The 21,626-nt window shown below is 39.5% G+C and overlaps 9 protein-coding genes across 9 annotated transcripts, besides 1 other annotated feature; 2 read left to right on the top strand and 7 right to left on the bottom strand.

Moving 5' to 3' along the window:
- Window positions 1-1,102: 1,102 nt before the first annotated feature.
- Window positions 1,103-2,188, bottom strand: PGU1 (endo-polygalacturonase; the record flags this gene model as incomplete). The annotated part of the gene is made up of 1 exon (NM_001181811.3): window positions 1,103-2,188. One exon carries the CDS (start codon window positions 2,186-2,188, stop codon window positions 1,103-1,105), a length of 1,086 nt encoding a protein of 361 aa, NP_012687.3.
- Window positions 2,189-3,705: 1,517 nt separating this feature from the next.
- Window positions 3,706-5,337, bottom strand: DAL5 (allantoate permease; the record flags this gene model as incomplete). Its single annotated transcript, NM_001181810.3, has 1 exon — window positions 3,706-5,337. The coding sequence occupies one exon, from the start codon at window positions 5,335-5,337 to the stop codon at window positions 3,706-3,708; it is 1,632 nt and encodes a 543-aa protein (NP_012686.3).
- Window positions 5,338-7,372: 2,035 nt separating this feature from the next.
- Window positions 7,373-7,423, bottom strand: YJR151W-A (uncharacterized protein; the record flags this gene model as incomplete). Its single annotated transcript, NM_001184556.1, has 1 exon — window positions 7,373-7,423. One exon carries the CDS (start codon window positions 7,421-7,423, stop codon window positions 7,373-7,375), a length of 51 nt encoding a protein of 16 aa, NP_878108.1.
- Window positions 7,424-9,262: 1,839 nt separating this feature from the next.
- On the top strand, window positions 9,263-12,748 carry DAN4 (Dan4p; the record flags this gene model as incomplete). The annotated part of the gene is made up of 1 exon (NM_001181809.2): window positions 9,263-12,748. The coding sequence occupies one exon, from the start codon at window positions 9,263-9,265 to the stop codon at window positions 12,746-12,748; it is 3,486 nt and encodes a 1,161-aa protein (NP_012685.1).
- Window positions 12,749-12,860: 112 nt separating this feature from the next.
- Window positions 12,861-13,107: an origin of replication (ARS1022; Autonomously Replicating Sequence).
- A 2,188-nt stretch (window positions 13,108-15,295) lies between these two features.
- On the top strand, window positions 15,296-16,192 carry DAN1 (Dan1p; the record flags this gene model as incomplete). Its single annotated transcript, NM_001181808.4, has 1 exon — window positions 15,296-16,192. The coding sequence occupies one exon, from the start codon at window positions 15,296-15,298 to the stop codon at window positions 16,190-16,192; it is 897 nt and encodes a 298-aa protein (NP_012684.4).
- Window positions 16,193-16,628: 436 nt separating this feature from the next.
- Window positions 16,629-17,843, bottom strand: YJR149W (putative nitronate monooxygenase; the record flags this gene model as incomplete). The annotated part of the gene is made up of 1 exon (NM_001181807.4): window positions 16,629-17,843. The coding sequence occupies one exon, from the start codon at window positions 17,841-17,843 to the stop codon at window positions 16,629-16,631; it is 1,215 nt and encodes a 404-aa protein (NP_012683.4).
- Window positions 17,844-18,128: 285 nt separating this feature from the next.
- Window positions 18,129-19,259, bottom strand: BAT2 (branched-chain-amino-acid transaminase BAT2; the record flags this gene model as incomplete). Its single annotated transcript, NM_001181806.1, has 1 exon — window positions 18,129-19,259. One exon carries the CDS (start codon window positions 19,257-19,259, stop codon window positions 18,129-18,131), a length of 1,131 nt encoding a protein of 376 aa, NP_012682.1.
- A 471-nt stretch (window positions 19,260-19,730) lies between these two features.
- Window positions 19,731-20,807, bottom strand: HMS2 (Hms2p; the record flags this gene model as incomplete). The annotated part of the gene is made up of 1 exon (NM_001181805.1): window positions 19,731-20,807. The coding sequence occupies one exon, from the start codon at window positions 20,805-20,807 to the stop codon at window positions 19,731-19,733; it is 1,077 nt and encodes a 358-aa protein (NP_012681.1).
- YJR146W (uncharacterized protein) lies at window positions 20,765-21,118 on the bottom strand (the record flags this gene model as incomplete). The annotated part of the gene is made up of 1 exon (NM_001270754.1): window positions 20,765-21,118. One exon carries the CDS (start codon window positions 21,116-21,118, stop codon window positions 20,765-20,767), a length of 354 nt encoding a protein of 117 aa, NP_001257683.1.
- Between the last annotated feature and the right edge of the window lie 508 nt (window positions 21,119-21,626).

The raw sequence follows: 21,626 nt of genomic DNA, 5'->3' as shown, positions 1-21,626 counted from the left end.
AAAATTCAAAGGAATTACTAGTAACGCATATTACAAATTCTTTAAACATAAATACTAAGCTATATTGAGCCAAGAACATTCGTTGAATTTTTTTTCCGCCAGTAATGAAAGATATAGTTCGAACTAGGGTAATTGTACTCACGATGGGAGAAATAATAAAAAAATCAATATCTAAAGTCTGACGTACCGTAAAGTTTTCATCACGAACTATGGCGAAGGTTGATGAGACTCTCTAAAATTATTTTGATTTTTGAAGGACGTTTCCCTAATAATTATTAGGGAAAACAGTGCCTTGTCACAGATGAACTGGAATGTACGAGTTAAGGATACTCATATACAACTGCGAATTATGTAATTACATCTATTTTCAGCTTTTGCTATATATTGCATAATTCGGCAGACTTAGTTTATAACAAGAGGCAAAGTAAATAGCCTTTAAAATTTCAATATTGCAGACAACACAATATCGATAAACATAAAATGGAGAAGGCCTTAAAGATATTTTGGCTTTTTTCTCACTGGCTCGATGGGTAACAATGGTCAAAAAAACAGGGCTATTATTTGAGTCAGCGAAGTTTCACAATTGTGTCATATTGGTAGATGCACTGATATTACCGAAGACTTTGTCATTACTTTCTCATGTACGCTGGATTAACGCTATTGAGGACGGTTTTTTATGTAACTTTTTCAGCCGCAGCGTTTTGTAGGCAGATGAAGTGCGCTCATTCGTTTCAATTGTAGTACTTAGTCGCATTTACCATTTTTTTTACCAATTATTGACCTTCCTGTTTCAGACGATCCCAAGGGTCCAGAATGAAACATAAACTATAGTCTTGAACAGAGATTTTCTTCTCAATTAGGACTTTTAGGCTCTCATTGTTGCTATCCGGATGAGCATAGCGTATCTCTATTATTAAATGGCAAAAAAGATACCAACTTGATACAAATCAACAGTAATAATTAGACCTGAATTTACAAAAAAACCCAGCATAAATTGCCGAACAAATACCAATATTTTCCTGCATCTTTGTTCTGTTATGTATTGAATAGTAAAGAAAAGAAAAGAAGGTATGTATAGTCATATGAGTACTTTAAAAGAGGATTAACAGCTTGCACCAGATCCAGATGGGATTCCAGAACATCCAGAATAGGAAGAACCACCGGTAATTGACACCCCAGACCATTGCCAGTTAGTAGCGTTTTTCACCAAAATTTTAACCCTCTTCGCTGTGGAGTTCACGCTCCCGGTGATATCCTTCATTACTAAATTCGAAATGGGAACGCCACCTGTAGCAGTTCCAGTAGTCTTACTATTCAAATAATCGCCTTCGATAACAATACCATAACTTTTTATGCCGCTAATTTTATTACTGATAAAGTTGACATTAGTGACTGTGCCTGTCGCACCTTCTACGGTTTTTATTCTCAACCCGTTGTCAGAGTTGATAACATGGTTATTTTCAGCCCAGAAACCATTGACTGTATTATCAGAACGGCCACCAACAGAACCTACAGAAATACCATGGCCATTGTAGCAGTAGTTGTTCATAAATTTAATAGTTGAACCGGAATTCACAGCAATACAGTCATCCTGATTATAAACAGTACATCCTTGAATTAAGACGTTACTAGAACTACCAACATCAAACCCATCCGTATTATGACCACCAGCCGAATCACCGTCTCTGATATCAATTGTTATGTCGCTGATGGTTAAATCTGAACATTTATTGATGCTGAAGACTTGGTGTGGAGCATTTTTAATATTCAATCCGGTGACCTTAGATGTTCCCGTCAACGCCAACTTTACAAACTTCGGTTTGACTTTACCGCTATCACCTAAGCCATCCCACCATTTTGCTCCTTGACCATCAATGGTATGTCCCGAAGCACCAACAACGCTGATTTTAGACCCTGAGATTGAAATTAAAGGGCCGCTCCATTCCTTGTACTGAAATGTGGTTGTGCCTTCAAACGTAACAGTAGTACCACTGCTTAACCCAGTTAAATCTAAAGTCTGTCCAGCTGGGACAGTTAAGTCTTTAATAACGATGCTGCTACATTTTTTCACGGTTGAGAGTGAAGACAAAGAAGATCCTGTTAGGGTACAGGAATCTCTTTTTGACAAAGGTGTTGCGATCGCAAAAGCGCACAAAGTGGAAATAAGTAATGAATTAGCAGAAATCATTGCGTTTGTCCATCAATGTGGGTAGATAGTCTTCCCGTTTGAAGTTCTGTGCGTTTTTATACCTGTATGGAATAATTGTGAAACCACATTCTCACAGTAAAAAAGTATGTTCATGTTTAATATCCCGAAAATGGGAAATTGGTATGATTGTTAAACGAATGCACGAGTATCATGCATCTAGGAGAATTATAACTCGTACATTCTGGGATTGAAACTCGTGGCCGTTTTGTATGGGACGGATATCCTAGGTTTTAAATAATAGCGTCAAAAAAAAAAAATTCAGTGACTACGGAATAACTCTCTGTTTCCGTTACAGCTAAAGAGAATTCACAGCGTTAGAGAGTCTTTTATTCAAGAATTAGAATGTAAGCATCTCTCTTCAGTGAAGAATTTTTTATCAGACTTACATATTTTTTGAAAAAAAAATTGATTTATTGCGAATAAATGACTGTAAACTATTTTTTTTCGTACAATGCACCCATTAATCTAATCCTTGGCCTTTGTGCAGCTATTATCTCTACGGCAAGATCACTCTTACTCATATCCGGTAGTTCAATGGTCTTCTAATAGCTAATGTGAAGACGTTGTTCTTTACGATACTTTCAAGAGGAAAAAGAAACTGAATAATGAGGAAGATGGATATGAAACTTCTTAGAGAAGATTATAGTCGTCATTGTTTTAAGAATCATTTAAGTTGTCAGATAGCTTTCAGTTGCCAATTGCATGGCCGTGCTAGCAGTAACAAAATTACATAAAATACTCAATGTTGTATGTCTAATAGCGTGGTAGCCATTTTTAGTCGCCTCCCCAATCCTCCAGTTATATTTGCTTAAATTGATAATTTGTAATTAAACTGGAAGCTATAACGGGGGCATTTCCACTCACAAAAACTCAATGCCCTTTAACCCCTGTACTGCGTTTAACATAACTCGTTTATCACAGGATTATTTTAGGCACAGTAACCGAGTCTTGTCGTAGTAGCGTGATTCTATTCAGTATTGAGAAAATTTCAGCGGTTTTTTAGACCACAATTATGCGTACGCGCGAGATGTATTCTCTTATCTGAACGTACCAACGACCACATATTATTTTCGAAGTTGGACGAGTATAGAGTAGCGCTATATGTCATCTTCACACTACCGTCTTATCTTTTTTTTTTCTTTTTGATCATTGCCACTATCAAAGGGTCGTCAGAATCATTTTCATTACGATATTGTCTTTCTCACCGCCAAATTTAATTTTCAAGTACGGCTGATCAACTTTTTTTTTTCATTTCTCGAGGTATCCTTACCTGTTCCTCGATTCACGTGCTCAGTATCTTGCTCTTCATCGTCAAGTATGTATGAGGCAGGACAAGTCGACTTGTCCTTTACATCAGTCGAGAAATCTTCTACACCAAGAGAATGTAGCTTACAGAAATTCTACTTTGATAAAAAATTCCTTATTTTGATATTAAGTATTTTAGTTTTATATATTCTTCTCTGATAACAATAATGTCAGTGTATCTCACCACTATTTCATAAAGTGTATCTGAAATTTGGATTTTCAAAATCAGTCAAATCAGAAAACTCTAAATTCTCTGTTTCTTCAGGGAACCCTCTCTCGGCAGCTATCTTATCACGTCTCTTGTTTTCCCTTAAATTGACGATGAGCAGTATAGATAGAAGCACGATCATAACAGCATAACATACGACCATAGCGACCTTAGCGCCATGATATTTAGGAGCCTGCTTAGCAATAAAGGTTTGTGGTCCTGCCAAGTTAGCTGCAGCATATGCTACTAAGTTTATTGAAGATACAGTCCATTTTTTACTATATCCCGAGGAATTCGCACTGATATTGGAAAGTACGCAAATAAATGAGACGGGCGAGATGTACCACAGGTAAGCACCAGCCAGTCTTGCTTTTTTGGAGTTTGTTGCAAACCCTAACATGCAGCTAGCAATCAATGCTAAGACAGCTGCAAAAATAGCCCAACTCAACTTATATTTCCAAAATGGTATCTTCTTATTGGCTGCATAAACTGCTAGAATACCAAAAAGTGGACAACCTACCAATTCAACAGCACCTGTAGGTAAACCCATTAATAGGGTTTCCTTTGATGAATATCCAAAATCACTATTCAATAGAATACTCATAAAACTTGAAATACCACCATTAGGAATATTAGAGCTCACAGTAAAGAGGAAATATAACCACGTCCTAACATCCTTCAACGCCTCTATAATTTGGTATTTTTTGATCTCGTGATTACCGAACCCTTGTTGGTTAGACCTAATTCTTTGGACAACCATTAATTTCTCTCTTTTAGATAAAAACCTTGCTTTTGATGGATCGTCAGGGATCCACAGGAATATCAAGATACCAATGAAGATTGTTATCACACCAGTAATGACAAATAAGGTTCTCCAGCCTTTAATAGCATAAGAATCCTGGTGAATGTAAACACCGTACGCAATTGCGTTGATCAGGATGGAGCCAAGACCGTTCATACCAAACCAAATTGATACTCTTGTGAATTGTTCCTCTGTCTTCCAGTATTGAGCAGTGATAATGGTAAAGCAAGGTGTGACAACACTTTCTGCGCAACCTAAAAGTACTCTCAAAACAATGAAAGAAGGATACTTAACTGTTGGAGCTGCATGTAAAGCTAATAACATTCCCCATATGACAATAAAAACCGCAAGCATTTTTGACATGTGACTGGTCCTTTGGAAAATGAACTGTACCGGGCCTAGGTTCATAAATAGATAGCCGAAATAAAAGGCGGAAGTAACCCATGAATACTGGTCACCATGCATTTTCAAGTCAGTTCTTAATCCCATGACCGCCGCTGAACTAGTGGAAATCTTGTCCATAAATTGAACAGCATACAATATACACATCAAAGGAAACATACAATAGTCGATCTTCCAACGAAGTTTTCTATCTTCTTCTGGTGTCACTTCGATTTCTTTGGCTTCTTCAGCCAACTTCATGGCCTCATCAACCTTGTCACTGATGTAGACAATTTTACCGTTGGGTGATAGTACCGTGCTTAGAACTGGCTCCGCGGTTACGTCTTCATTCTTGATTTCAGCTTCTGAAGTGATGTTTAAATTTTTTTCGTCTAGGGAAGCATTCGAATTTGTACTAGCATCCGCTGACATCTTGAATTTTTTTTTTTACACTATTTGATTATCCTTGTTTTGTTGTTTTCTTCAATGTTGTTATGTTAAACCTTTCCCTCATGATCTCCTAATTTGATGTTTCCTTGGTCCATTTATATACATATATTACTTCATCCAATCTGTATATTCGGAAAACCAGATAATGATAAGTATTAGCCGTATCTTCGGAGTTACACTACCACTTAATTGTGTGAGTGATTGGTGATAACGTTCTCTGACATCTTGGCCAAATCTTTTGCCCCGATAATCCACATGATCATAAGGTCGATTGTTATTCGTTTGCTGAATTCCGCACTTCACTCAGACTAACGCGAGGGACTCTTATCGAAAAGGAACAAAGCGTGCGGCAGGAGCGCGCTGTAGCACCTTATCAGCAAATGATAGCTCCTCGAGCATTTGTCAAGTGACTGATGAGAACGCTTCTCTGATATGCATAGATGTTGCGGAAACAATCAGATACTGGGAAAGGACACTCCAGAGTCAGTCATAGGCTGTAAACCTGATTAAGGTGCAATAAGAAAGAAAAATCCGCCGGGATCCACCATGGATATTGTGCTGATGTAAAAGTATTCCTAGATTGTCTTGTTATCAATGTCAAATTCGGTGTTCATTCTGGGTAGTTATTTTGCTGAAGTCAAATTAAGTATTCTGTTTTACTCGGGATGCATTACATCTGCTTTGCGTCATAAAATAAGCATTCAAGCACCACTTTTTGATGTTTTAATGTATTTGCTCATCTCGGCTATATGGTAGAAAGCTTGAAAGTTAAACAGATGTTCATTTTTTCATCCTTACGAATGACCTCTCGTTTATCTAATCTGCTATTACGGTGTACAATAGAAACACACATGTCAAGATATAAACTAACATCCTTATCATAAGAAGAAACTCTGAGCCATCACAATTAGCGGGTAGATTTCTTTTTCCATTAATGTGAGCCAGCACTCTTTATCTTTCGTTATCCTCACTGAAGATATGGTCATCTGTAACGCCCGGATGAAAGAAAGAGAATCGCACTTTCTGTTTGCAATAACATCTTGAAAGTAGTGTTGATGTGAAAGATTGCAAGTATTTCATACCTCAAGTCTTTCTTGCTCCACTTTTTCATGCCAAAATGGGATTTCGTAGATGTTTGTTTATCCACGTCGAATCGTGGCTGTTATTTACTACGTATAGCCTTCCTAGCTTGTAAATAGTTTGAAAATTCCTGACAGAACACTCTTTCTTGCTTTTGCCTATTCTTATGAGCAGCTCTCAGGTACGGACCAGAACGCATAACGATACTTGGTGCTATATTCTCTGAAATATATGATATCTCACACTTAGGGTGCTACACATTTGTCTGAAAACCAACGACGATAAAAGCTATTTAACGTCCATACCAATTTAGCACTATGGGGAAGTGGATGTCTTTTTTTAATCATTTTCATAAATTTTAGGATTTTTTTTTATGAAGTAAACGAATCAAAATTTTTTGTTGATATTCTTTTATTTTTGCGCGAATACAATTACATAAAACTCATCAATTGTTCTCTATTACCTACCCTATTTTTCCCTATCACACGGCCAACGCCGTATACTAACCGTAGTGTGCCATAAAAAGGAATGAACGGGTAAGAACAGGTCATCCCAAACTCGGCGTATTTAATCAGTTCTTCGTGTAATAACACTTTAGGTGAGGGTGATGCTGACAGCGGATGTCAACGGCGAGGCTTGAAAGGATGACAATAAGTTTCTGACTTCGCTAAAGATGTAAATATAGCTTGAGTTATTGACAATAATGGATTAGACAAGAAGATTACATACGTCTCTGATGTTTTACGCAGCGCTGTCATACTCACACGCTTCGGCTCTACTCCTTCAAGTAAAAATCTTTTGTGTATACGTATCTTAAGCTTGGAGTAGAAGCTGTCTCTGGCCTTTTGTACTCGTTTACACGATTACAACTGATCAACAGATCTGGTTTTTTTTTTCAGCTGTTACAGATGGATTTGTAAGCCGAAAGGTATTTTCGTCATCCCCTTATATAAGATGGGAAACGAAGGTAAAAGATTAACGATAGCATCGCATATATAGGATTCCTAATTACTTTTTCGAAGTGCAAGTGGAGTATCGAACATGTCTCTGTCTGTTTACTTCGACTTTTATAGTGGCGAGATAATAAGACTATTTTATTAGCAAGGGATAACTACACATTTATTGAGGCTCCTCTTTATCCTTAAAACGGAACAAGGTTAGCATGTCTTTCAATCTTAAGTTTAAGAGGCCGCCGGACATCTTCATATCAACCCTTTTCCTGCCAGGAGGCAGGCACAATCATTTGTTGTGCATGTAGGGCTAGATTTTTGAAAATTTGGCATTTCGAGCATATGGGCCCCAGAATAAGCTTCAGGCTAGTTTTTTTTTTTTAGCTTCTATTATGTATGCCCGTCAAGATCATTAGTATCGCATGATTTGGTTGATTAACCACAGAATGTTGAGAAATTCTCACAATGGAAGACATATCGGCCTACGGTAAGATTACACTGAGGACCTTATGTAGTCTGATTGCTTCTGTTTACGCAGAGCCCCGCATATTTTGATAGTTTGATATGAAACCTTTACAAATCATTGAGAGTGCGCCGTACTCGTCGAATCGCGGGGAATGTCTTCTATTAACGTGTCCTCTACGGGCCGTCATTCCAAACGGGCAGCTGTAGGCGACTAATGAACCACCTCTGAATGCAAAGGATGTAAACTGTTGGCACAATAATGGGGCTGACGTAGCGTGAAGAAAATATAACTGATATGTTAAAGGAAATACAAAAGATTTCATGACCGCTAACACAACAATACTAAGTTATGAGGGTAGAGATTTTTCGTTACTGTTGCTATAAGAACCCGAATCAAGACCGTTTATCATATATGAACTATTATGATTGGCAAGGCTTTTTCTTAATTCAAGTCACACGTCGAGGTCTCCCTTGGAATTCGTATAAATCACACTAAAAGTTCTGTGGATTCTATTAAATGAAAGCAACGGTTCCGCTTTGGATGCATAGAACCTTCGTGAGTAATTATTTTCCAATTGGAGGAATGGATGTTATCATCAAACGATAACATTCATAGCCAAGAAGTATTTGGGTTTTCTTTTTGTCACATGTAGACTTTGATACTTCTCTGTGCAAGCTATGACAGGTTACAAAGCGCATTGAGTGGCGGGCTGCAAAAAAATGAGGAGATATTTCAATTAACAAGATCTAGTTTCCTAATACGGACCTTTTTCGGAGCGCTAGGATCAAAATTGGATAGCACAAACAGCTTCTCTCTCTCTACGAGCTAAGATCCTCTGAATGGTGCTTGCACATTCTCGTTTGCAGCATATTTACTCCTTTTCGAGTGTGCTAAACCCCAAGTGACCCAGTGTCTACTGACTGGGAAAAAGTGATCTTTCTGTTTGGTAGCGCGTATAGCACGTAGAGTAAAGTTATGTGAATGTCTATTGAACGACGACATCAAATTAACTTTTTTTGCAGTTCTGTCACTTAATCACAGATAATAAGAGCAGAACAATTTAGGCACGGGGAAATTCGATCGATCTGCCCATCCGTAGGCGTTTTCTCCGGAGAAGTTTTTACATGCTGCGCATTTCTTTGGCGGTGAAAAAGACAGTACATCGCGTGCCTTTAAAGATGTCAAAAATTATACGAGATCTGTTTAAGATCTCCATCGTTCAGGAACTGTAAAACAAGAAGCATTGGCAAAGATAGTGATTTTGCTCCAATATATTCGTTTATACAACAGCTGTTTGGTTCGAAAGCCTATAAATGGCCTGTGTAAATGGCTGTATTGAGAGTATGCTCAAACTGAAATAAGTACCAGTTCCTGTCGAATCTGCGATATCCGAAAAACTCCGAAGAAAGCAATGGTTAATATAAGCATCGTAGCAGGAATTGTAGCCTTAGCTACTAGTGCGGCTGCTATTACAGCGACCACTACTTTATCTCCTTACGATGAAAGAGTCAACCTTATTGAATTGGCTGTTTATGTTTCTGACATCAGAGCCCACATATTTCAGTACTACTCTTTCCGGAATCACCATAAGACTGAAACATATCCTTCGGAAATCGCAGCAGCCGTTTTTGACTACGGTGATTTCACTACTCGATTGACCGGTATTTCGGGTGATGAAGTAACTAGAATGATCACTGGTGTTCCGTGGTACTCTACCAGATTAAAGCCGGCTATCTCTTCAGCGCTTTCAAAGGATGGTATTTACACGGCTATCCCAACCTCTACTTCTACAACGACTACAAAATCTAGTACTTCGACTACTCCTACCACCACTATCACTTCTACTACTTCTACCACATCGACTACTCCTACAACCTCTACTACTTCTACCACTCCTACAACTTCTACCACATCGACTACTCCTACAACCTCTACTACTTCTACCACTCCTACAACTTCTACCACATCGACTACTCCTACAACCTCTACTACTTCTACCACTCCTACAACTTCTACCACATCGACTACTCCTACAACCTCTACTACTTCTACCACTCCTACAACTTCTACAACTTCTACCACTCCTACAACTTCTACCACTCCTACAACTTCTACAACCTCCACCACTTCTCAAACTTCCACCAAATCGACTACTCCTACTACTTCAAGCACATCGACTACTCCTACAACTTCTACCACTCCTACAACTTCTACAACCTCTACCGCTCCTACAACTTCTACAACTTCTACAACCTCTACCACTTCTACCATTTCTACCGCTCCCACGACCTCTACAACTTCAAGCACTTTCAGTACTTCTAGTGCCTCTGCATCCTCTGTCATTTCTACCACTGCTACAACCTCTACCACTTTTGCCAGTCTTACTACACCTGCCACATCTACGGCTTCTACTGACCATACAACCTCTAGTGTCTCAACAACTAACGCATTCACTACTTCTGCAACTACTACTACTACGAGCGATACATATATCAGTTCAAGTAGTCCCAGCCAAGTCACTTCATCCGCTGAGCCTACTACTGTCAGTGAAGTCACCTCTTCTGTTGAACCTACCAGGTCTAGTCAAGTCACTTCATCCGCTGAACCTACTACTGTCAGTGAATTCACCTCTTCTGTTGAACCTACCAGGTCTAGTCAAGTCACTTCATCCGCTGAACCTACTACTGTCAGTGAATTCACCTCTTCTGTTGAACCTACCAGGTCTAGTCAAGTCACTTCATCCGCTGAACCTACTACTGTCAGTGAATTCACCTCTTCTGTTGAACCTACCAGGTCTAGTCAAGTCACTTCATCCGCTGAACCTACTACTGTCAGTGAATTCACCTCTTCTGTTGAACCTACCAGGTCTAGTCAAGTCACTTCATCCGCTGAACCTACTACTGTCAGTGAATTCACCTCTTCTGTTGAACCTATCAGGTCTAGTCAAGTCACTTCATCCGCTGAACCTACTACTGTAAGTGAAGTCACCTCTTCTGTTGAACCTATCAGGTCTAGTCAAGTGACCACGACAGAACCTGTTTCTTCCTTCGGGTCTACTTTCAGTGAAATCACCTCTTCTGCTGAACCTCTCTCTTTCAGTAAAGCAACCACTTCCGCAGAATCTATCTCCTCTAATCAAATCACCATTTCCAGTGAACTAATAGTTTCTAGTGTAATTACTTCCTCTTCTGAGATTCCTTCTTCCATTGAAGTACTTACTTCAAGCGGGATCAGTTCATCAGTTGAACCCACTTCTTTGGTTGGACCTTCTTCTGATGAATCCATTTCTTCTACTGAAAGTCTATCTGCCACATCCACTTTCACTTCAGCCGTTGTTTCCTCGAGCAAGGCTGCTGATTTCTTTACCAGATCCACTGTTTCTGCTAAATCTGATGTCTCTGGTAACTCCTCTACCCAATCTACTACCTTTTTTGCTACGCCTTCCACTCCACTTGCTGTTTCTTCAACTGTGGTCACTAGCTCTACCGATTCAGTTTCTCCTAATATTCCCTTCAGTGAAATCAGTTCCTCTCCAGAGTCGTCTACTGCAATTACGTCTACATCCACTAGCTTCATTGCTGAGCGGACTTCTTCCTTATATCTTTCGTCATCAAATATGTCAAGTTTCACTTTAAGTACTTTCACTGTTTCCCAATCGATCGTCTCTTCATTTTCTATGGAACCTACATCGTCAGTCGCATCTTTTGCATCAAGTTCCCCTCTCTTAGTATCCTCAAGAAGTAATTGCAGTGATGCCAGAAGTTCCAACACCATCAGTAGCGGTCTGTTCAGCACGATAGAAAATGTTCGTAATGCAACCTCAACATTTACAAACCTATCAACAGATGAAATTGTCATCACGAGCTGTAAGAGTAGTTGTACTAATGAAGATAGTGTTTTGACGAAAACTCAAGTTTCTACCGTTGAAACTACTATAACTAGTTGTTCGGGTGGTATTTGTACCACGCTGATGTCTCCGGTTACTACTATTAATGCTAAGGCGAACACATTAACAACTACAGAAACTTCCACGGTCGAAACAACTATAACAACATGCCCTGGTGGTGTTTGCTCGACCCTGACTGTTCCAGTTACTACAATCACCAGCGAAGCCACTACCACCGCTACCATTAGTTGCGAAGATAATGAAGAAGATATCACTTCTACTGAAACCGAGTTGCTAACTTTGGAAACTACTATAACTAGTTGTTCGGGTGGTATTTGTACCACGCTGATGTCTCCGGTTACTACTATTAATGCTAAGGCGAACACATTAACAACTACAGAAACTTCCACGGTCGAAACAACTATAACAACATGCTCTGGTGGTGTTTGCTCGACCCTGACTGTTCCAGTTACTACAATCACCAGCGAAGCAACTACCACCGCTACCATTAGTTGCGAAGATAATGAAGAAGATGTCGCCTCTACTAAAACCGAGTTGCTAACTATGGAAACTACTATTACTAGTTGTTCGGGTGGTATTTGCACCACGCTGATGTCTCCGGTTAGTAGTTTCAACTCCAAAGCCACTACATCGAACAATGCAGAGTCGACCATCCCCAAAGCGATTAAAGTCAGTTGCTCTGCGGGTGCCTGTACCACCCTGACTACTGTCGATGCAGGGATTAGCATGTTTACCAGAACCGGATTGTCTATCACTCAAACTACTGTGACCAACTGCTCAGGTGGAACCTGTACCATGTTAACTGCACCAATCGCGACCGCTACCAGCAAAGTCATCTCACCAATTCCAAAAGCCTCCTCGGCTACTTCCATTGCTCATTCATCTGCTTCTTATACTGTCAGTATCAATACCAACGGTGCCTATAATTTCGATAAAGATAACATTTTTGGTACCGCTATCGTTGCTGTTGTCGCTTTATTACTGCTATAGTGATACAATATAATCTTCACAAGCATATAAACAATTGTAAAATAATTTAAATTGACTTGAAAGAAATTTTAAATCTATACTTGATTCATGTAGCACATAATACTACGGTTTGTGAACATACTCCTATACACTTTGAATGGTTTGTATGATATACAGGTATCTAAACATTAGTGTTACCAGTTCGTATATTAACACTAGTTAAATTTGAATCCTCTAAGGTATCGCCAACAAGTAAAATTTTACATTTAATTGAGAAGTTTTTTAATTTTTCTAAGAAAACATTAAAAATATCACAATATGGGCTTCAGCCTAAAATTATGGTTTTTTTTTTCCCTCATCCTTCATTTTATTACCTCCGTTTATTGACGTGTTCGACAACTCACATATGAAGCTTTAAATACTTTGTTCACTGTTAGTTTAAATAAAATTTAGCCTTTAGGTTAAAAATCGTGTCAAAAAAGGAATTCTTCCAAGAACATGAACTAAAGCTCTTCTTAAAATAAAGTTATGTAAGATAGAACTACGCGGCACAAAGATGGAATTGAGAAATAACGCTCCATAAAGTTGACGCTGCTAAATTCTAGGTCACAAGGCATTAGAAATGAGGGCCTTTGAAAAAATTTATTCAAGTAAACTGCTTTCTGAAGAGTTCGCTCTCATCGACATTGGTAGAAGAATAGTGTAGTGTAGTAGCAACCGTTAGTAGTTTATTAATGTCTAAAATTCAGTATAACTAAGAATAGAAGCAAGTATTCTTATACGGTATAGCAGAAACGTATAACTGATGCGGCGATGACGAATGTATTCAAAATGATGGTATTTCAGTGATTTGCTATATTTCCAATGTAATAACTCGCATCCCTACGTATATTAAATTTGAATTAACATTGAATTAATAGATCTTTAACGTAACTTCTTCCGCTAGTTTCGCAGTAGTATCTTGTTTCCTAGCCTGGAGCTATGAAGTATACTGTTTGGTCACTTTATTCAGTTACTATGGTTACTAAAATTATAAACCACCCGTTCCGACAACGACAATGAAGATCTATTTTGCAAATTTGGAACAGAAATAACCATAACCATGAGGTTCGTTATCGTTGACTACATATTACAATCCGAAATGAACATTCGGCCTAGAATGCATTGTACCTTTACAATACTTTGTAAAACATCTTTCAATGTGTATTTTCCTAGCTTAGGTAACACAACTAGGTAACTTATTGGGATGGTTGAGTCTTAAGTGCAGGCCATTTATTATCAATACTGAATCTTGTATGTTTTTGTCAACTCTTGACAGAAAGCTTCAGTCAGCGAAGCAAACTTTCGACCTTCTGTATCATATTTTTCTGCTCTATTTATAGCGAAAGAGAGAAGCCTACAAGAGGATAAGTACTAATCTTGTGATTATTGATTTTCTCCAAAGATTGGGAAAATTACTTAGTTGCACAGCGGAAATGTTTCGATCTCTGACTTTGTAATCGTCAAAATATTCTAGCAGAGCGCAACTTATTTAATTCATACTGTGCGTTCTCCTTGTGGTTTCTAAGACAATCTTTGAGCATGTTTATGGATGCACTTAGGGGTCCTACAAGCCTTCGTATGAAGTTGCCCCTCGCAAGCACACTATAAATTCATGAACAATTGCGCAGTCAAAGTTAGATTGTAAGCCGAATTCAAACGATTTCAACAGTCGTAGCTAACGAGGCCTTTTGTCTCACACCCTTACAAAGGGACTGTAGAATGCAAGGGCAAACAGGCCTGAGGTAACTTTAAAATATAATGTACCTTGAAAACTATGTATACATTGCATTTATTAAGCAGTAGGGTATTTTGTTTGCAAGAAAATAAAGCTCAAAATATCTTTGGAGTTTGACAATAGTATAGAAAAAATAGCTCAGCAACCTTAATAAAAAAAGGGTCATTGGGCAAAGCGTTTTAAAAAGATTTAAGTGGTAGTGTTTAAAGTGAAAGAGATTGATATAGTTAAAAATTGTTGAGCTCAATTCACGCTGGATTCGGCGATCCGTTTTCTTCAATCCTCACGTGCTTTCTTCGTTTGAGTGCAAAAGTTCATATGATGCTATCTCCCGCTTATCTTATTAGTCGAAAATGGGGAGAATTTCCTATTTTATCTGTCGTTTAGCACATATGGCCAGGAAAATACATAAGGTTTCGCCGAACGACGGGGTCAATTCGTCCTTTTTGTACACATCGTTTAATTTATGAGGAAAAATTGATGAATGTATCCTCCGTAGACGCTCCTCTGAAAAGTTTCATGTTTCCTGCGCGTTCCTTTGATAGGCAATAAAACAATACAACGCGTGCCTTTGAAAATGCCAAGATCTATACGAGGCCTCTAACAAAACATCGTTCAGGAACAGAGAATGCTAGAAATGCAAAAGGGTCCCTGGGTACTCATTGAATAGAAATGATTGAAAATACTGCGTATAAAATAGCACGACTAAATGATACTATTTTTATGTCGACACGGTACTATTTCTTCTTTTTCAGATAAAAGTGTAGCATACTAAATATATACCCCAAGTAATGTCTAGAATTAGTATATTAGCTGTCGCCGCAGCATTAGTGGCAAGTGCAACCGCCGCATCCGTGACCACCACTCTATCCCCTTATGATGAAAGGGTCAATTTGATTGAATTGGCTGTTTACGTTTCTGATATTGGCGCCCATTTATCTGAATATTACGCTTTCCAGGCTTTGCATAAGACTGAAACATACCCACCTGAAATTGCCAAGGCTGTTTTTGCCGGTGGCGATTTCACCACCATGTTGACTGGTATTTCAGGTGATGAAGTGACCAGAATGATCACCGGTGTGCCATGGTACTCTACTAGATTGATGGGTGCTATTTCCGAAGCACTTGCGAATGAAGGTATTGCTACTGCAGTACCAGCTTCTACCACAGAGGCTTCTTCCACCTCCACTTCAGAAGCTTCTAGTGCCGCCACTGAGTCTTCTAGCTCCTCTGAAAGTTCAGCAGAGACCAGCTCAAACGCTGCTTCCACCCAAGCTACTGTTTCATCTGAATCTAGCTCTGCTGCAAGCACCATTGCAAGTTCTGCTGAAAGTTCTGTTGCAAGCTCTGTTGCAAGCTCTGTTGCAAGCTCTGCTAGTTTTGCCAATACCACAGCTCCAGTTTCTTCTACATCTTCTATCTCAGTCACTCCAGTGGTCCAAAATGGTACTGACAGCACCGTCACAAAGACTCAAGCTTCCACTGTTGAAACTACCATAACTAGTTGTTCAAATAACGTCTGTTCAACTGTGACTAAGCCAGTCTCCTCCAAAGCTCAATCTACAGCTACTTCTGTCACATCGTCAGCATCTCGTGTTATTGACGTTACCACTAACGGTGCTAACAAGTTCAATAACGGTGTTTTCGGTGCCGCTGCTATTGCTGGTGCCGCCGCTCTATTGTTATAGTGATCATGTGCGGCCCTGTACAGTTGTATAAATGATGTAAAATAATTGAATTCTCTTAATTTTAATATTTATAAGATATATACTATAAGCGTAAGGAAATTCCAAAGAAATTTGTTTTTTAGTTTGCAGTCTTGTGCTCCAACTATTTCCGGTCCTTTTCGAATTTCATGTCAGGAGCATTCCTTATTGCAGACAGCTTAACAGAAAAAAAACTGTGAAAAAAATAAATACCTTTAGATATTAAAGCCCTAAATTGATATCAAATTTTTTCCATATTTGGATTTTGTATTCCTTAAAGCCCACATCCTGTGAACGGTTACGCTCAAATAATGGCCAAGTAACCTACGATCCAATAGCGACGTATATATATCATATAGAAAAAGGTCATCCAGAAAATTTGTGTCAATAAGTATCAGGTCTTTTATATGTATTTATATTATTTTCCGTCAATTTTCAATCTTGCGCCCATAGTTTCAATTTTCTTGTCTGTTGTGATTCCTGATTGGACATTCTGAAATCCTTGTCCAGCTAAAATAAAGTTAGCCAATTCTGGATACTTTTTTCTTACTTGCTTGAAAGCACTATACATGTAGCCATATGGAGGAAGCTCCTCACCTTGAAAATTAGCAATGACTTTTTCGATAAAAGGAGTAGAGATGGTCCTTGCAGGCTTTCCTGATATTATATTAACCATTTTAGTTGTTGTTTCTCGAGTGAAGGGGCTTGAAAAGTTTTTTGATGCATTGGATTCACTGCAACCAAGAAAAGCAGTCCCCACTTGAACAGCGTCTGCTTGCTGTGATAACATGTATGATATATCTTTGGAATCCATTATACCACCTGCTGCAATGACAAAGGGAGTAGCATGTATAAGACCTTTATTTTTCATTTCAGCAAGTTCATCAACTGTTCTTTTCACCAATTGTACAGTTGATAAGTTTTCATCATCTTTGGGGTCATTTACTAAGAAATTTCCTCTATGTCCTCCCGCTTCATAGCCTTGACACACTATGCCATTAATGCCGAGACGTGCTAACAATCGAACTTCTCTTACAGAGGTGGCAGTCACAAAAATTAGAATTCCAATTTTTTGTAAATATTCTATTGTAGATTTCGACGGATGGCCAAAATGGAAACTAATGATTTTAGGCCTAAAGCCATCTGATAGGTACTGGAAAAAATCTTGAAGAGCATTTTCTTTTTCAAATGCCTTAAAAGATACATTACCATTATCGAATTTAATCTCATTCATATCAATCGGCACATTCATAGACTTTCTGTATAGCTTCGCCCAGTTAGCTGTTTGAAGATCGGTCGGTTTATCAACGATATCATGGCAAAAAAAGTTTAGGTTGAGATTGCCCTCTAAAGATTCATCGGCTACTTGATCTCTGAATTGTGAAACCATCAGTTTAAGCTTTTCAATATCATTGACCTTTCTGAAGTCTAAGTGGGATAGGGGTAGTGAAGCTATGGCGCCCGCAATACAAGCCTTAGCGGCCATTTCAATAGTCGTGACCCCCGCCATAGGGGCCTGGATGATAGGGTATCTCAAGTTTAAACATTTTTGGAAAGATCTGCTCATATCTTCTCTTTTATCCACCGACATTACGGAAACGTCTTGAAATATTAGTTGGTTTAAAAAGTACATGAATTGTCTTGAGTTGCTTCTAAGGTATGTATGGGCCCTTTTCTATCCGCGCAAAAGATGTCCTTGATACCGATAGGCCAGCACTAGATGACAAGAAAAAAAACGAAAGGATAATTGCAGGTTTCGACATACATTTTTTATCAGATCACTGCAAAATCCAGGAATTCATATATACAATGTCAAAGGGTATGTTATATTCTGACATGACCCCTTAACTCAGTAGAAAAAACGCTCTAGTTTTATTCTTTTTAACTTTTAATTACTTTACGTAGCAATAGCGATACTTCAGTTCAAATCAGTAACAACCCTTGACCAATTGCCATGCTCAGTCTCGCCATATTGGATTCCATTAATCCATTGTGCAACTTCTTTGGCCAATGGACCGGTTTGTTCGCCGGGCAACAACGGAATATTAATTTGTTCGCCTTTCCAGCCGATTTCCTTAATGGGAGAAACAATCGCAGCAGTACCAGAACCAAAGGCTTCAAGTAGTTCACCGTTCTTGGATCTCTCAGTAACTTCGCCTATAGTGAAGTAGCGTTCACTAATGGTCCATTCACTTGGTTCGAGTCTTTCTTTAGCAAGATTTAAAATGGAATCCCTAGTAACACCTTCCAAAATGGTACCGTCTAGTGGAGCAGTAACTAGTTCCTTCTTGCCCGTTTTACTATCTTTAAACACGAAAAAAGCATTCATGGTGCCGACTTCAGTAATGTTGTTATTTGGACCAAATAGCCATAAATTTTGTTGGTAACCCCTTGAAGCAGCTTGCAATTGTGGCAGGACGCAGGGGGCGTAGTTTGCACCTAGTTTCTTGTCACCACAGCCTCCTGGCCAAGCTCTTGTGGCATAATCAGTGGCTTCCAGTCTGACCGCCTTAAATCCAGTTTTGTAATAAGGACCCACAGGGCAGCAAATGACATATAGCAAGGCTCTATCAGGCGTGGAAACCCCTAAACCGGCCGTAGTGCCGATTAATGTAGGCCTGATATATAAAGAGTAACCTTTTCCTTCAGGAACTAAGCACTTATCTTGCTGGATCAGTTTCCCAATTAGGGTAATCAACTCTTCTGGGTCGAACGTTGGCAAACAGATTCTCTGAGCAGACTTATTCATGCGCTTCATATTCATATCTGGACGAAACATTGTAATTTTGTTGTCCACCGTTCTGTAAGCCTTCATCCCTTCGAATAGCTCAAAAGCATAATGGAAAACCACCGCGGAAGGGTCTAAAGACAGATTTTGATAAGGTTTAATCTCTGGGGTACCCCACCCTTTTTCAGCTGTCCATTCCGCAGTTAACATGTGGTCCGTGAAGCTCTTGCCAAACACTAACTCACTGTTCGGTTTTGGCTTAGATGCATGTTGTGTGGTAGTTATCTTAACTTTGGAGGCGTCTAGGGGTGCCAAGGTCATATCGTTCTTAAAACTCGTGGAGATGCTTTCCCTTAAATTTCTAAAATTTTAGTAGTTAGTCTGTTTTTATTAAGGATTTCTCAAAGGAATGAATTTTTTCCCAGGAAATAGTCGAATATCTTGTAAGCTTATATTAGTTATACTGTCAGCTCATTTCGGATCTCCTCTCACTCACGTACGGCTCTTAATTTCTACCTATTATTTCCGTTTTTGTTGACAGAAAAACGGACATAGAAGAACGACACCAAAAAGAAAAAGAGTCGGATCTACAGATTAGATAACAAGAGGTGTCAGAGAGGGAAAAGAAGCTAAATTAAGTGTCACCCGAAAGCGGAAAAAGAACGCCGTTTGCAAGAATGGTTCCGGGGCCAATGGAACATTAAACTTTGGTGTAGTGCGGTCACAGAAAAAAAAAATCGTACACGTATATAGTGGTATGCTAGGTCGTGAATGACCCTCAGAGGCAGGTTTTCACGTTCGAAGATGTTTGGAAAGGAGCGTTATAAGTTGTGTTGGGGTGAAGGGGCTAACTAGGATGTCACTGAACCCCAACTGCAAAAAATGGTGGAAATAATAGCGAGAGTAGTTGGAGGGAGCAATGCTGGTATCTTGAGGGGAGACGGGTCTGTTAATAATGGCTATTACAGGAAAGCTTGGGAGTAGGTTTCTCAGTCTCTTGAAGTAGATGAGATGTTCTTGTTGCATGTTGGGCGACACGGTGACGAAAAGAAGGTCGTATGCCTCGGGATGCAACTGCGGGTGCCACTGAGTGGCCGTATCCAAAGAGCAGTTCATAAATTCGAACACGCCGGCGAAGCGCATCAAAGGTGTTTCTGACAATTCGGATGCGTTTGGTATTAGTAACAGCAACGAGTAGCGTTTGGGGCGCTTTGGTTGGCGTTGCTGGTGTTGTAGACAAGAGTCCGGGCATACAACCTTTTTGATGGCTTCAAAATTTTCTTGAAGGAAGTTAGCGGTTTGGTAGGCGTGAAACTGGTGGTAGGAGATTGTCTGTAAGCTGGCGTTAATTTCCCTTATAATACGCAGACTATCTGCGTTTGTCGACTTAAGCTCATCAAGATTGCCCTGAAGCCTGTCAACATTTTTCACTAATTTCTCGAAGGAAGGCTTGCCGATGGCCTTGCTTAGAATGGAGTTCACTTTGAAAGGGTCCCAGTGAAAAGTACACTGCTTATTCATATTATTGACGGCGGCGACATTGGGAGTGGCGGCAGACTGATGAGCTTTAACCAGTGAGAGGCTATTAATGTTATCTTTTTGAAAATGAATGTTGGAAAACTCCACGCAGTCCGGGCGGCCCGCCTTCTGGAAGTTATATTTGCTCAATTGCTTAACGAATGCTGCAAAGGTGTGAATACCAAAAAATCGCTCTAGGATGACTTTGGTGAACTGGTCCGGATTCCAAATGACGAGCTTGCTGCCATCAGTCGACCATTGTATTATGTTCGAGTAAGCGTTCCCCTGCAGCAGGTGGTAGAGTTTGCTTACAAAGACATCAGGCTGCTCCATCCTCGATGTTGCATCCATGTCTGACGTGCGTCGCTACACGAAAGAGACACACTTGGCGACTGCCCTGACTGGCAATATATACAGTCCGCAAATGTCGCGGACTGATGCGTCCACTTACTCTTCCTATATACCACCTGGGTGAAGAGGAGAAGTGAGCCCGTTCTGGAGATATATGTCCAAATATTTGCAGATCCAGTTTTGTCATTATAATGAGATGCCTTTTGGGCGACAAAGTTCGGGTAAAAGAAGGACGGGTCCAGGAAGGCCGTGGCCACAGAACAATGCGCAGAGAAGATTTCCGGTTTCTTTTTGGCTTTTCCGACTTTCATCTTTTAGAACTAAAGATTTCCTGCATCGGTAAACCTTAGCAATGTTTCTCTAGAGGGTTTTTGCACACCAGACACGTCGCACGTGCTCTTGCAGAGACTGCTGCGCTTTCGTTTACACTCAGATAACATAGTCTAGCTAGCTTGCTGTCGTTCGGCACGAGATCTAATCCTTCTCCTGGCCTACCGTCTGTGCAACCATTAGTCATGATTACGTGTGTTGCGCCTTATCTTGTCATTATGGCAGCATACTTTTCGTAGTCCTTTCCTGCGCAGCTTGTCCATTTTCGTCATTACGTAAAAAGTCCTAATGGAGAGCTGGGTACTGCATTTTTTCGATGTTTTCAATATTCAGTTCAGCAGGAAATAAACAAATAAACAAACATTAAAATATCCTGGTTTTTTTTCCCAGAGACGCGTGGAAGCACCCATGCATCCACTATTTATTTTTAAACAGCCGTACATTCTGTAATTTTGCTTCCTTTTTCTTCCTGCGTTCTTTTTTTCTTGA

The sequence above is a fragment of the Saccharomyces cerevisiae genome, chromosome X (assembly GCF_000146045.2).
Source record: "Saccharomyces cerevisiae S288C chromosome X, complete sequence".
Lineage (NCBI taxonomy): Eukaryota > Fungi > Ascomycota > Saccharomycetes > Saccharomycetales > Saccharomycetaceae > Saccharomyces > Saccharomyces cerevisiae.
Note: the sequence above shows the minus strand (reverse complement) of the source record. Positions and strands in the feature narration are given on the sequence as shown.